Here is a 15,949-nt window from a genome sequence, read left to right on the forward strand (position 1 = left end):
ATTTCAAATTTGATCGCCGTTTTAGGGGCCACAAACAAATTCTAGCTTAGAACTCCGCGAAATACACATCCATTCAGAAACAAACATTTTTAGAATCCATTTTATTCATTTGAGCATCGATATCAGCACTGCTCACAATTTTATGTGTAATAAGTACGTAGATAAAATGCAAAGGTATCAAATATGAGCAAACAAAGTATCTTTGAAAACATGCAATTTTACTGTGGGAAAACCATGTAATGTGCGGACAGGATTAACTTAGATTACATTTGCATGGTATGGACTCAACTCACCAGTTTATGTTTTTGTTTGTCAAGAGATTTCAAATAGCGTGTTTGTACGTGACAATAATAGGGTACATAATATTCCGCATAGAAAAGATAATGTTGGATGTTCAAATTTCGACCGAAAGTGCCCCGTTCAAATTTTAAATTTTCTAAAGTTAAAAATCAAAATAAAATGAATAAAAACTGAAGTGAAGTTCATGGCAAGAATCAGGACAGAAAAATGGAGATGAATATAATTTCGAAAATTACAATAACAAATTCTATTTCTTTTTACCACCGTAAAATATTGTAAATTAAATTATTTTGAAAAAAAAATTCAACATCAGCATCACAATGTATTTTCAATATTTAAATTAAGAGTTTTGCTGGTGTGTGACAGAAGGTGTGTTTTGAAAATGAAAAGAGAATCCCAAGCAAGTTGAATTGCAACAGAACCATTGAAGAACTGAAAACAATTAAAAACGTGCCATTATTAATGTCTACGCGAGTCAATTTATAACGAATAATAGCGAATTTTTGTAGAAAATCCTCTGCAAGTATTGAAGGCTTACGAGACCCAATGGAACAAAATCTTGACAGTAAGAAGACATCTAAAAATCACTAACTTTCTAAAATTTTCTAAAAAGAAACAAAATATTACATGGAAAATATTTGAATGAAATGAAACAAAAACAAAATTACAAGAGCGATTTTTTTTTAAACTTAAAAAATAATATTACAAAATTGTCGATCTACAAATATTAAAGTTAATTATGATTTTTGTGTTGCGAGGGTAGAAAAGTTTTTCACTATCTTAAGTCCCAAAGAGAGTCCCATTATTTCTATCCGAGGAGAAAAGCATAAGACGTAAATATGTTTTACTGCGAAACGTATAATACTCCATATTACGCCGATATTACACTTACTTGGGGGCCATTCCCAACTTTTCCAAAACTCGGACCCCTTTTTCTTGGTACTCGGCGCGTGACATCCAAAAGTCGTCTTTGTTTTTCATGATGTCAGCCAAGACGGCGCCTCCCAAAAAGACCATGTGTTTTCGACGTGGTGGATCTTCAATTCGAATTTTGAATTTCTAGATTGGAAAGGAAGGAGAAATGAAAAAGTGAGAAGAATTTTTTGGAAATTGACGAAAGGGGACGAGCTACAGTAAGGCTTATTTGACATAGATCTCTTCTATATATAAAAGTATATTTTAAAGGATTTGCTAGAGGTACCGTCATTTTCTGTAATGTGATTTCGAGCGATGATAAGAGACATTTTATACATACCGCTAGTTTGGAAGTATCTCCCTTCAAGACACGTTCAAGGTACAATTGTTTGATTTCTCGTTCCAAACGACTCGGTAACCCAGGGTACATAGTGGATCCACCTGACAAAACAATGTGTTTGTAAAACTCTGGCCTGGTATCAATATCAGCGGCTTGGATGGTGTTGAAGAGGAGTTCGGCCACTCCCACACCTTCGATGTTGACGAGATGAGGTTGGAAGAGAGCTTCTGGTGCTTCGAAACGTTCACCGCTCATGCGAACCGTTCGTCCGTCTGGCAACTGCAGAAAAACAAGATTGTTTCAGAAATCTTTGTATTAACTCGCAAGGGAGAGGCTAGTTTCAGGAAAGTTTCTTTCTCAGTTGGACATTCGGTATGGACAAAGTCTACAAAAAACTCGTCAGTGAGAGAAAATAGGTTCGACATGAATAAGATCTTGAAAATTAATTCTCCCAAAAATGATCCGATATTACTTTTTAGGGAACCGTGATTTTACATAGGGACAAACGTTTCAAGACATCGAAATTCTTCGTCAGAAGTAATGAAAAATGGGAATACTTACAGTGTATTGTTCAACTAAGAAGGTTGTTTCGAGGGCCAGTTTCTGTTCTTGTTCGATGTCGTAACTGTAAAAAAAAAGTAAGTTATGTACAGTAGAATAAAGCTGACAATAATAGTAAGGGTAAGTAAATCGGTATAATCACGGCGACGGACAAAAAATGTAACAGGCTAGTGAATTTTAACCAATCATATTTTGACTAGCCTAATTGTATCTTTAATCATATTATGAGGTGCGAAGATCATAATTCTTTCTGAATTTAAAACTGTGTAAAGCTAAAGGCTGATCAAACGACTATTTTTTGCTACATACCCGACGTAACAGAGCTTTTCTTTCATCATTCGTACGGTTTCAAAGTCAGCCGTATGATTGAATGCATATCCACGCAAAAGTAAAAGCTAAATAAAAAGCGAAAACAATGAAAAGATTGAGAGGTTACAAATTGTTTTGATGATATTTAATTAACATACACGAAAGATGATTTTGGTGAGTTATTTGACGCTTTAAAGCAGTTATAGCACAATTAAACTTTTGAATTAATATTACTCTACAAACTTTCGCGAGCAGAAACTTTCGTCATTTTCGCGAATTTTAGTCCTTTTTGCGGAGGGAAATGTCTTTGAAAATTTTGAAAGGGTCATTCGCAAAAGTTAATGCACGTGAAAAATTCCTGACAAAATAGAAAGTCTGTAAAACTTAAAATAAAATGTAAAATTTATGGCGTACGTTTTAGCCTGGTAAAGCCTCCGAGTCAAATAACAAAAGTTCCAATCCAATTAAAAAAGTATTTATCCCTCTAAGCCATTTTTTCTTGTGAAAATTTTCTTTTCTATGTCTTGATTCGCGAAAGTTTCTGCTTGCGATTTTTTCCTCAAATTCGAGAAAGTAACTGTAATAAATTTCGCGATTTTTCGACAAAGTATTTGTTGCTGTGTATAATTTTAGAATTACAACATCAACTTCACTACAATTAATAGGTGTGACGACTATACCTTGATCAAGTATTTAGTGATATCACGGCCAGCAATATCGAGACGTCTCGTCAGATGAGGGAGTGCGAAGCCTTCGTATACGGGACAAATGTGAGTGACACCATCTCCAGAATCGATAACAACACCAGTTAGTAAACCTATGGATAAGATAAGGAAAATGAACATATGTTGAAGGTGTGCACTGATTCAAAATTCCCATCAGTTAAGCTTGGTACTCACTTGTGCAAAAAATCGCGTCTAAGTGCGCTTAAGTGCGTTTAATTGCGTCGAACACATTTTTGCTTTCTAGTGAGTACGTTTTAATATTAAAAAGCTTTGATATTTCGACGCGATCATCAAAGACACCGCCTGTAACACTATTCAGTTCTTTTTGAAATTTGAAGAGAGGGGGATTTTTTCATCACGTTTAAGTGCGCCTAACTCCTTTTCCCCTCTCTTTCATTCAAATCAGTTTGCAGTTTCCAAATGTTCAAAGAAGAATGCAAATGAAAAATACTTGAAATTAACTGCGTGTCATATCATTTTAGTTTATCTGGGCAGCATTACATGTAAATTTCTCACGTCTAAACCTGGTCATTTACGAAAAATACATACGTGTGAAATTATAAATCCCAAGTGTAGTTCAAAAGTCCCTTTTAATTCCAGAAAACGAGTTTCATACGCGTGCTTTTTGATTAAATATTTTTATGAAATTACAATTTGTTTTTGGTATCATATAATATATCATTTCTCGTAAAAAGTTTGGGAAAAACAATTATATATCAGGAGGCTGAAAATATCAAAAATGAACTTTCTTAAGCATCAAATTATAAATTTTTCTTCTTCATTTTTCATAAATATTTTCGAAAATTTTTTAAGATTTTTAGAGAATCATTTTTTGTAATAATTGTAATAATTGAATACTTTAATCGTAGAAATTTTAGCGAGACTAATTTTAGCGTTTTAGCGAGTTTTCCCAATTTTCGCTAAAATAAATCTCGCTAAAACACGCCGAATCGACAGATCGCTAAAATTTATCCACGCGAAATTTCTGGTTATATTGCCTTGATACATTTTTATCAATAGGAAGGGTTTCAGTACAAAGAAATACTAGAAAACGAATTAAATCAATAATGTAATACGAGTATTCGCTAAAATTTATCCACGCGAAATTTTTTGAAATCGTGATTCGCTAAAATAAATCCAAAAAAAATCAAGATTTTCCTGACTCGCTAATATACGCTAAAATTAGTCTCGCTGAAATTTCTAACATTAAAGTATATAATTGATCGAAAAAGGGCAACCAAAACAAAAATTAGTGCACACTTAAAGCAAATAGATTTCATTAGACATATTCAAGGCCGATTCTTGAAATCCGAAGATAGAAGAAATGACACCCTGTTTTATCCGAAAAGTCACACCCTAATTTTTCCCAAAAATTCTGGCGTGGTAGTATATAATTTCACACGCATGTGGTCTAATCATTTTTCCATTGTCACATAAACCAAACGAATTCTTTAAGTTGCCTGCTTACTCGCCATGCAGAACTCTTTTATGATAGATGATAAAAATTTGGTCAACCTTAAGGTTCACAATTGGTAAAATAATAAAGTCTTACCTTGTGCGTATAATGTCAGTACAGCTTGGATAGCAATATATACACCTTCGAATCCATATTTTTCAAACATGACCTATAATGGAAAAGAGTACTTACTCAAGATGAACGCGCATTTTACGTCCAGTAAGGAAAATCACTTAAAAAAGAGTTCTTAAGAATGCAACAAAATGACGAAAACTTCTGAAAATCTTAACACGGAAATTTCATCAAAATATGGATCCTGCACCCCAAATAAATGCTTTATAAATGAAATAATACGGGATAACGATGTCTTGCAATGTAGGAAGTGTCAAATATTTGTTCATTATGCAGCTGTTCGGAGCTTCCAGCCTACCAAGTACAGATTTGCCTTCAGTACAAAGCAAGGAGATTCGAATGTGCGAAATGCATCACAGTCACGCCAATATTATTAGAGAAGATCAAAACAAGTAAACAAAGAACGACCAATAACAAGGCAACAAATACTGAAGGTAAAGAGAAAGATCAAGATGAGCAATGTGTTTTCGCTAAACTGGATAGACTGGAGAAGAAGATCGACGATCTTGTAAACAAAGATGATGTCGTTAAAGGATCCAAACAACAACAGACATACGCTAGCATATCGCTAAAGATGAGCTAAATAAAAAGACCACGATATAGAATCAAAGCAACAACAGACATACGCTAGCATTACTAAAGATGAGCTAAAGAAAAAAGACCACGATATAGAATCAAAGCAACAACAGACATACGCTAGCATTACTAAAGATGAGCTAAAGAAACAGGAGGTAACGATCAAGAATTTCATCAAAGAAGAAAAAGAAGAACGATGGTTAAACTCAACAAAGTACAATATCATTGTTCACAACCTCGGAGAGAACAAACATGAAGACATCGTCAGCGCAGAAAGAATAGGAGCTCGGAAGGACGAAATGTTCAAAACAAAAAGATGGCGACCCTTGAAAGTCGTGCTAAAGAACGAAGAAGAGAAACGTCATATTCTGGCATCAGTCCACAAATTAGAGAAAGACGAATTTAGAGTATCCGACGATTTTTCGAAGAAAGAACGCGAAACCATCAAAGAGTGGCATAGGAAGGCAAAGGAGAAAACAGAATTACAAAAGGATGGCAGCTGGATATATAAGGTTAGAGGAAGTCATCGGACAAAACTCTACTTTACAGTAAGAAGATCTGTAACAAACCCGTTACTGAAAATGAAATATTGTAAAGACGACTGGTTAAGAGGCCCACCGTGCGCCTACAACTGTAAAATTGTAAAATGTTAAGCATGATTATTTCATAGAGGTCGATAGACCTGAGAAATTTATTACTGTAAATTAAAGAATAAATTCAAGATAAAATATCAGATTCTTAAAACAAAAAGTACCTCAATCATTTTTTCTCTGTTTCTCATTGGATTTAGTGGTGGTTCTGTTAATAATACCTGAAAGAAATAAACAAGAAAGTTATCTTAAATCTCATCTTCTAAACAAAGATTACAAAATTTGAAAGGTTCTTTCTTTTAAGCAAATATCTGCCACTTGATAAGGCTCAATATATACTTATTAAAAAACAATAGGCGATAAAATCGGGCTCCGTCACATTTTAGGTAGTGTCATTTTTCATTAGTGTACAAAATTTCATAAAAAAATATAAAGTACAGCTCGAGAAATTCAAGAAATACTGTCCTTCCGGCAAAAATAGGTTGTTCCGGGGATTTTTAAATAGTTCCGGCTTCAAAAATCTTTTTTTTTGAAAATTGAAACATGCTTGATGGTGGGCATTGCTATTAATAATTTTTATTTTATTATTAAATTCTCTTTTACCACCAAAAACAATTTGGTATATATAACTAAACAATATCCTCTACTTTAGGCTGTATAACAAAATTTACGCTTTCGTTTTTGATTAGAAATAAAAGCAACAGTAATATATGATATGATATGATATAGAGCACTGAAATTTAAGAAAAACGGGATATCCGCTATGCCCTATGGAGGAGAGACCGATCTTGCCAGCGGGGCTTATCCGATGTTCGAAAGCGGTCTTGCCTCCAAAGGCCTAAGTGCGGACCCCACAATAGCCGAGCGGCGACGAAAAGAGCCAGGGCCTTGGAGTTGAGATTTTAGTTTGGACCTACATGGACAGAAGACAAACCACAAAATCAAAACAAGCGACAAGAAAGCTAGAAAATGTGGAGTGATGTATAGTATTGTGATGTATAGTCATGTATAATGTTTTTGAATGAAAAAACAACCAATTATAAGAAAAAAATCCATTGACATCCATGGACATTGTTAATATGCATCTTTGAGCAAAAAATCAGAAAAAACTAATGATAACATCTTGAGAAAATGCCAAAAAACAGTTTTTCCGGCATATTTTTTTTTTCGAAAATCGGGCTCCGTCACATTTTGGGCATTGCTATTTTGCATCTTTGTGCCAAAAATCAGAAAAAACTAATGAGCCAATCTCGAGAAAAGCTGGTAACAGACGGACGGACGGACAGACGAACGGACAGAGAGGTTAATTTATAGGACCTCCACCGGGGTACCCGGAGGTAGGTCCAATAATGTCTCTAATTCAAATCTCTCTCTCCTTCGAATAAAATGTTGGTCACTCAAAAATCATTATTACACCAGTGGTCGTACTTGTGATATAGATTTTCAAAAAAGAGACTTACTTTACAGTTATTTGGATTAATATTCATTTTGGTTTCTCCAAATGTGTAGTCCCATACGTGTAACATGTCATCCCAGTTTCTTACAATACCATTATCCATAGGATAACTACATTCTAACATTGACCTCAGCTGACTGGCTTCATCCCCAACCATCAAGTCCTGCCAAGAAGATGATCAATCTTATACAGATTACAAAAAATTTCATCAATATTAATGACATACATAACATATAAAACAATCTCTAAATTTTAATAATGTTCACTGAATTAGTTTTATTCAAATGATTAGTAGTAATTTACCTTGATTTCAATATCACCAACTTTGGCAGAAGATCGAAGCATAGGACGACCAACCATAGATGGGAAAATGTGTTCTGGAAAGTTTGAACCAGCATACCCACATTTGACAAACTAAAGGAAAATTGAACAAGGTCAGCAAAAGGTGGAGAAAATCTTATCGGTTTTGATGAGTTGAGGATCTTTAACAATTTTTATGAAAGTCTGTTAACATTATTCTAATATTGAACTTTACTTCTCACTCGCAACCAAAATAATGCGCCACAAAACTTCTAACTGGATTCACCAAAAATAAACTAGCGCTTTTTAATGAATTTTTAAAACATTTCCATAAACTATTAGAAATTACCTAAAGTTTGAGCCATAGATGAAAAATTTTGAAAAATAATTTGTAGAAAAACTTCCCAAGAAAAAGATCTACGAAGGGGAAGAAACCCACCTACAGAGGCCATTTCCCAGCATTTCCTGGAATTTTGCTAGACCTCAAACACTGGTCCATTTACGTGTGCATTATCATTTTACATAAGCGTATAATCAAGGCTTAACAAAAAGAAGGTTAGTACTAAAATCTAGGACATCAGGATGTTTAGTGACATAGTGGTACACCATAGCGTCAGATTGGGTTTAGGTCTTAGGGGAAAATTAGGCCCCCACCCTGAGTTTTAAGTCCCCCCAAAGATTCATGAAACAGGGCTAACCTCGATACTTTTAAAAGTTTGTTAACATTGCAATGCAACGGAATCAGCCGTGGTAAAATGTGCAGGGAAAAAGATGAAGATGAATCAAAACAACTGATACCTTTTATGGACCTACCTGGTTATGCATTTTAAACACATAATTGATATCTACGTAACGTGACCATTAAACAATCATTCAGAAGACAAATAGTGACGACCTATTAAAATTAGTCGTTTGTTTCTAATTCGGCTAAGAACATTGATGTATGCTTATTAATAGTGATTCTTATAGATAAAGATGCGTTTTTTGAGCCGAAAAATTTTTTTTTTTTTTAAATCTGCTTGAGCCATCTTTTACCTACTTTCATGCAAAAAATCAGAATAAAAACAATGATCCAATATTTCACGAAGTCCAAAAACCCGTTTTTAGCCGTTTTTTGGCCCAAATTTGCCCAATAACATTTTTTTTTGAAAATCGGACTCCGTCACATTCAAAGGTTTATAGTTATGCATCTTTGTGCAAAATATCATAAAGAATGAAAAAGCCAATCTCGAGAAAAGCTTATACCTAAGTAATTGATAATGTGCTTATAAAAAATATTGAATTTGGCCAGTTTTTCTATAAGAACGCGCCAAGCAACTAAAATTTCTTGTCTAAACACACATATTCTTCAAAAGTAAGCCCTCATGAGCAAAAAAAACATCTATCTCATAAAAAAATTTGAGCAATTTGACTAAGAACATTGTATGCTTATTAAAAGTAATTCTTATAGATAAACATGCGTTTTTTGAGCCAAAGAAATTTTTTTGCAAAATTCTGCTTGAGCCATCTTTTACCTATGTACCAAAAATCAAAAGATTCCTATGATTCAATCCTGAGAAGTTGGTAACAGACGAACGAACGGACGGACGAACAAACACAGGTTAATTTATAGGACCTCCACCGGGGTAGGTCCAACACAAGAGAAAAATCAAATGATCGAGCATGTCCAAGACAGTGCAAGAAGTAATTTATTCATATTCATGAAAATAAAAGTAAGAATAATATTTTATAATCTCACAAAGATTCAATCATTCCTTTTTTGTTGCAATATGACAAATTTTTGTTTTACTATCTTTATCTAACTGGGCTGACAGACTTGTGTACAGAGACATTTAGAGCTACCTGGAGAGTTAATGAAAAATTGTTGAATCTGGCTGAGTAAAATTTAGTCTGGAAGTCGGTAAATTTGTCAGACTTTTTGGGTTGATGTTGCCTTCGCTCAAAAATTTTATTATTGCTGATTTATGCAAGTGATTTCTAGCGCATTTGCAGCATTTTTAACTTTGTTTTCATTTTGAGTCAAAGGTCATAAATTGATACCACACAAAATACACTTTTGTTTTGGCTGCCTGGCTATCAAACATTTTTCTTTGCCTTAGTTAACGCCCTTTAACCGCCTCGCAGATCAAATCTAAGAAAACCCGACTGACCGACCGACTTTTTAGACCCAACAAGGACGCCAAATAAAGTTATTTGTGATTGCCGCCTTTATCAGGGAAGCCGGTTCACCATGTGAATAAAAAATGTACAGAATGAAACCTGACAAAAGATTTTCAACAAGATTTATCTATCCAAACTGACATTAAAAAAAAGACCGAGTAACTGGGTCGGAATCACTGATGGACTGCTCAATTGATTGCTAAGCAAATGAACATTAGTTTCAATCAGTGATTCCGACCTTCCTGTTATTCCAACCTCTAAAGAAGGGTGATGAAATTTTGTAGAAGAAAAATATGTCAAATAGACCAACTTTACTGTTACAGTATTAATCATATATGTGAGATTTTAGTACCGAACCACCCCAGGGATTGAATTAGCGTATCGCATTTCGCAATTCGCAATGCGTTTTGGATTACTAACAAGCTAAAAATTGAAAATTGATCCATTTTAGGATGCAAAATCATGCTTATCAAAAATTGCGATGCACTTTTTCTCCCTTATTTCGATGCCTGCAACCCCTCCCGTGCTGTCTTGGGAATCGCATGACAAAATTTGGTAAGCTGATTCTTAAAGCTTGATTTCCTAGTGTGACTAACTGGAATGTTCCCCTTCATTTATTATCATTTAGGCCTGGGTCACCAATAAGTTGTATTCGCGGCATTTCCAGCCACAAAATATGAATCGGTCGGTCGCTCAGTCGCTCGGCATCTTAAATCATCGGAAGAATGTGCTATGAATTTGGGTGGTGCTTAAACCATCGGCAAAATGTGCACTGAACATAGATTTGCTCAGGCGACAAGAATCATTAAGTGTGTGAGCTGCAATGTGATTATTTTGCATATCGCGATCACGCAAAAAGCAGTTACGTAGCACTTTCTTAGGCAAAAAAAAATTGAAAAATTGCAGATAAAAATCTTAAAAACACTTGATGATCAAAACGCTGACTACATACGCTGACTACATACACTGAATCTACAAAATTCTTCGAATAATATTGCTGAAACAACCAACAAATTTTCAGACATTCCAACTAGAAAAGGGTCAGATTTTTAAGATAGAAAGTGAGTCGGTTGGAGGACGTGAATACAACTTATTTGTGAGACCGTGACACCTTATTGTGTGAAAGTAAACCTTTCTACTAAATGTCACAATTTCGTAAACTTCATTTCTCAACAACCTGACTTTCAATCATGTTTAATCAAAGAGTATACATAGGAGAGATTTCCTGGAAGGAAAATGTACCACCAACTGCCTTAATCAGCCACCATTTCACACCAAACCTAGGCTGCACGCATCCTCTCTGATATGATTTGATATAGGGGATGTGTATCGTCTAAAATATTTCTGTCCCAACTTACCCCCGTCTTTTCTTTTTTCTTTTTCAATCATGTGTCATAGCAATACAATGACTTCTTTTTTTCTTTGTTTAATGAATGAAAATTGATAATTATGAAAACAACAGCACTAGGTACAGCAAAAAGGTTTTTAAATTGACGTCAAATAAAATCTGTGCGGTTGTGCTCTTGACAATGCAACAAAATGGCGAAAACTTCTGAAAATCTTAACACGGAAATTTCATCAAAATATGGATCCTGCACCCCAAATGAATGCTTTATAAATGAAATAATACGGGATAACGATGTCTTGCAGTGTAGGAAGTGTCAAAGATTTGTTCATTATGCCTGTTCGGAGCTTCCAGCCTACCAAGTACAGATTTGCCTTCAGTACAAAGCAAGGAGATTCGAATGTGCGAAATGCATCACAGTCACGCCAATATTATTAGAGAAGTTCAAAACAAGTAAACAAAGAACGACCAATAATAAGGCAACAAATACTGGAGGTAAAGAGAAAGATCAAGATGAGCAATGTGTTTTCGCTAGACTGGATAGACTGGAGAAGAAGATCGACGATCTTGTAAACAAAGATGATGTCGTTAAAGGATCCAAACAACAGCAGACATACGCTAGCATCGCTAAAGATGAGCTAAAGAAAAAAGACCACGATATAGAATCAAAGCAACAACAGACATACGCTAGCATTACTAAAGATGAGCTAAAGAAACAAGAGGTAAAGATCAAGAATTTCATCAAAGAAGAGAAAGAAGAAGAACGATGGTTAAACTTAACAAAGTACAATATCATTGTTCACAACCTCGGAGAGAACAAAGATGAAGACCTAGAAGAACAACGTGTAGGTGATAAGGATTATGTTGAAGAAGTTGTACAAAACCAAATGGGATTAAAGGTAAACATCGTCAGCGCAGAAAGAATAGGAGCTCGGAAGGACGAAATGTTCAAAACAAAAAGATGGCGACCCTTGAAAGTCGTGCTAAAGAACGAAGAAGAGAAACGTCATATTCTGGCATCAGTCCACAAATTAGAGAAAGACGAATTTAGAGTATCCGACGATTTTTCGAAGAAAGAACGCGAAACCATCAAAGAGTGGCATAGGAAGGCAAAGGAGAAAACAGAATTACAAAAGGATGGCAACTGGATATATAAGGTTAGAGGAAGTCCTCGGACAAAACTCTACTTTAAGAAGATCTATAACAAACCTGTTACTGAAAATGAAATATTGTAAAGACGACTGGTTAAGAGGCCCACCGTGCGCCTACAACTGTAAAATTGTAAAATGTTAAGCATGATTATTTCATAGAGGTCGATAGACCTGAGAAATATATTACTGTAAATTAAAAAAAAAAAAAAAATTAAAAATTATGACTTCATTTTTTTTCTTTCTTTGATTGGATGTGACGCAATCATGAAATTATGTAAAATAAATTTATGCAAATTTTAGTTAGGCAAGTACTTTTTTATTTTCTGGTTTACGGACATTTGGAGATGATCTTTTGGAGCGGAGGATGGAAAAAAAATAAAAATAAAATTGTTGTTTTCAAACTTTAATGTTGGAGAAAATAAAATGTGTTTTGAGGAAACTTACATACACAGCAGAAAATCAAAGAAAGTTTTTCAGCTGGAAAATTGTGTTGAGCGCCATTGGAGGAAGCATATTGGGAAAAAGAGATAACTGTTTTTATACCCTTTTATCTTCCTTTCCTGCTCTTATAAAATGAAGTTTTCTAAAAAAATCCATTTCATGGCAGATTAAACAGAATCGGAAGTGCAAAAATAAATAAGATTTCTATGAATTTCAATTTTATTTTTATTTTATTTTTGCAAAAAAAACGTCGGCGATTCCGTAAACCAGAAAATAAAAAAGTAATTGCCTTACCCCAAATTTGAGGTAACTCTTGGACGAGAATTTCATACACGATACGCATCCCCTATAACAAAATAAATTCTGGGGATGCGCGCAGCCTACACCATAACCTCCAAAGTCATTTGATTTGAGTCAGGTTTTCAGAGCATGTCATGGTTGCCCCGAAGGAAAATTTCAAACATCAAAACTCTGCCCCTGAGATCTGTTTCCACCACAAAAAAGCTAGAAAAACTGCTGAAATTAGCCAGTTTTCAATAATTTTGCCCCGAAATGTAGATATTATCAAAATTTTGCTTCTGCTCTCGAAAAGTAAGGGGTCACTCACAAATCAATTTTAGGTTAGAAGAACGTGAACGTCAATTGACGTATATGGCTGGATGGCTTAAAGGTTGTTGACGTTTTTTAGGAACATCGATTTTTCCTTCCATGCCAAATATTACTTCTTGTCATGTTTCTGTTTGATTCAAACGACCCGATGTTTATGTCTTTTTTTGTTTGAAGGCCTGAATGGCCCTTGAATTTTTGCAGATGGCTGTTCTTTCTGTCTCTACATACTACAGAGATAATTAATTACGGGAATTTTGTGAATAAGTTTAGAAATTATCTCCGTTTATTTTTTTTTTCAAATATAAACTATGCGAGCTGTAGTGAAAATCAAGATGGCTGACGAAACAGCGATGAAGGCAGTTTTTATTGATTTTCGGGGATATCAAGGTGTTTGACGTTTTTTGGTGTGGGTGGGTCAGCTATTAAAACGTCAATTGACGTTCTTCTAACTTAAAATCGATTTGTGAGTGACCCCTAAGCAATCTTTTTTGCCCCCGAGATCTCTATGATTTCTGCCATACTCTGCAAACTGGATTTGAGTCAATGAATATTACAGTAAAGACCTAACTCTTCATACAAAAATTACGGGAAACGCATATTTGGACTTTGTACCCTATGCTGCACTCAAGCACTTGAGCCAAAATCCTGCAAAGTCGGGACAAAAATCAGTTTTTCGAAGTTTGCAAAAACACGCCACATAGAAGATCTTTCAAATTCAGTATATGAATAGGGCAGTAAAAAATACAATTTTTCTATTTTTCCTTTTTTTTGCAAAAGTTCTAGGAATGAAAATAAAGGGATAATGATAATTGAATACTATCCATTGATGATCTGCGGCACTATCGTAAAGCTAGAATCACTTCGCGTACACTTCGCTTGAGAAAATGATTGACAGATTGAAGTTTTTCATCCCCGCGGCGCGCACCGCGCGGGAGCTCAGGCGCTATGCGAGAGTTCTCGGCTGCTCAATCCTCGGACCGTGCTAAAAATGGTAAACTGAGCTGTGATAGATCATTTCGATGGAAGTTGTTGGAATGTTTACAAGGCTCTTGACAGAAAATCGTTTGTTTTATTGTCAATGATGACAGTGTGGTTATCAATTTTGTTAGATCTGACAAATTGATGTTTGTAAGTGCACTATAGTTTTGTTTCCCATTGAAGAATCATATTCTGGTTTTCATGTTATCAGATGCTGTTCTAGAGCTTTAGGTCTACAGTGTATTAAAAAGTATACAATCTCTCTTTTGCACCGAGTAGGCTTTTAAATAGAAATATGAAAGTTGTTCCGTAGTGGAGCACACGCAAGTTATCGTGACATGTTATGACAGAAAGTATGATTGATAAACTTGGTGGAGTTATATTATCAACAAAACAAATTTGTTGTCAATGGGCCATTCCAGAATTTGTCTGTAACAGGGGGCGGACGACACAGGATTTCCAAGGGTAAAAGTTTTCACCAAAATTTGAAATTTCCAAGGCGAGCAGGAAAATGTATGAATTTCCAAGGCAATTGAATTAAAAAAGGCAAAAAAGAGTGGAATTTCCGATGCATTTTGCAAAAGTACATGGATTTTTATCGAAATTTCCAACCACCACTGAAAAAGAAAAATTATTTCCGAGGCTAGAGAAAATTAAAAAATGCACGTCGTCGTCCGACGGGGGGTAACAAAAATTTTCTGGAATGGCCCAATGAGATTTATCAGTAAGTGAAAATACAGGCCAGAATATCAACAGTCACATGTTTCGACCAATCGTCCCAAGTTAGGGCAGTTGACAGTAGCGGTTCTGTTTAACAAACTGTTCTATAAATATACAACAAGTCCCCCGAAAAAGCAAAAAACTTACACCAGTTCCATTGTCGCAAACTACAACTTTATTTCCTTTGTCATCCATTTTTTCTTATGTGTAGCTGTAAATAATTAAAGTATATTAGCAGAAATAAGACATTATTCTGAAAAATAAAAAGTTATGCAGCAAAATGCTCAGTCAATTCAGCAAGTCAGACATCCTCAAAAAATGACAGTAAAACACTGGGAGTTTCATACGAAGCATCTTCTCCTTTCGCACTCCACCCTCGGGAACAAAATTCGGAAATTGCGGGGAAAATCGGGTTTTAGAACGTATCGGATTACGAAGGATTTTAAGCAACGAGAAAACTAGAATATATCTACCGCCTTCATATTTGGCGGCGAAAACTTCAGGTTAGTTGTTTTTACTAGGGAAAAATAAGTGTACGTGCCCAGTGCGGGGATGTGCCTCTGGTACGGGTACCTTTTTCACCTCAATGAGTAGTCCCAGGTAGGGTCGCAAAAACACCTTTTTTTGGGTAATTTGGGAAATATGTGCAAGATTTCGGAAAAAAAGAGCTCAGTCTTGTTCAGCGTCACTTTTTTTCGCAAAAATATTCGAAAGAACGAGTTCCACGCAGGTTTAATTTTCGAACCTCAACGAAACACCCCAGGTAACCAAGGATGTTGTACCCCGGGGTTTTTATTTCGGTTATCTGGTAGAAAATATTGATAAAATGTCTATTAAGAGCGACACACCTCATTCTATAAAGGGATAAAATGAGCAAGAGCTATG

At 35.1% G+C, this 15,949-nt stretch overlaps 1 protein-coding gene across 1 annotated transcript; it reads right to left on the reverse strand.

Annotated features, from left to right (window-relative positions):
* Window positions 1-523: 523 nt before the first annotated feature.
* On the reverse strand, window positions 524-15,320 carry LOC136819042 (actin-related protein 2). Its single transcript, XM_067075209.1, has 10 exons — window positions 15,212-15,320; window positions 7,664-7,774; window positions 7,365-7,523; window positions 6,069-6,125; window positions 4,703-4,775; window positions 3,106-3,242; window positions 2,426-2,511; window positions 2,117-2,180; window positions 1,556-1,834; window positions 524-1,359 (listed from the first exon to the last, which is right to left on the reverse strand). The coding sequence occupies exons 1-10, from the start codon at window positions 15,257-15,259 to the stop codon at window positions 1,189-1,191; spliced, it is 1,185 nt and encodes a 394-aa protein (XP_066931310.1). The 5' UTR covers window positions 15,260-15,320; the 3' UTR covers window positions 524-1,188.
* Between the last annotated feature and the right edge of the window lie 629 nt (window positions 15,321-15,949).

This window comes from Clytia hemisphaerica, unplaced genomic scaffold (assembly GCF_902728285.1).
Source record: "Clytia hemisphaerica strain Z4C2 unplaced genomic scaffold, Clytia hemisphaerica genome assembly, whole genome shotgun sequence".
NCBI classification, from domain to species: Eukaryota; Metazoa; Cnidaria; class Hydrozoa; order Leptothecata; family Clytiidae; genus Clytia; species Clytia hemisphaerica.

Coding starts and splice junctions, on each gene's coding strand:
- LOC136819042 (XM_067075209.1), bottom strand. CDS start 15,259: ATGGATGACAAAGGAAATAAAGTTGTAGTTTGCGACAATGGAACTGGT. Junction 1,835..2,116: donor TCTTAGTTGAACAATACACT/GTAAGTATTCCC, acceptor GTTTTTCTGCAG/TTGCCAGACGGACGAACGGT. Junction 1,360..1,555: donor GAGATACTTCCAAACTAGCG/GTATGTATAAAA, acceptor TTTCCAATCTAG/AAATTCAAAATTCGAATTGA.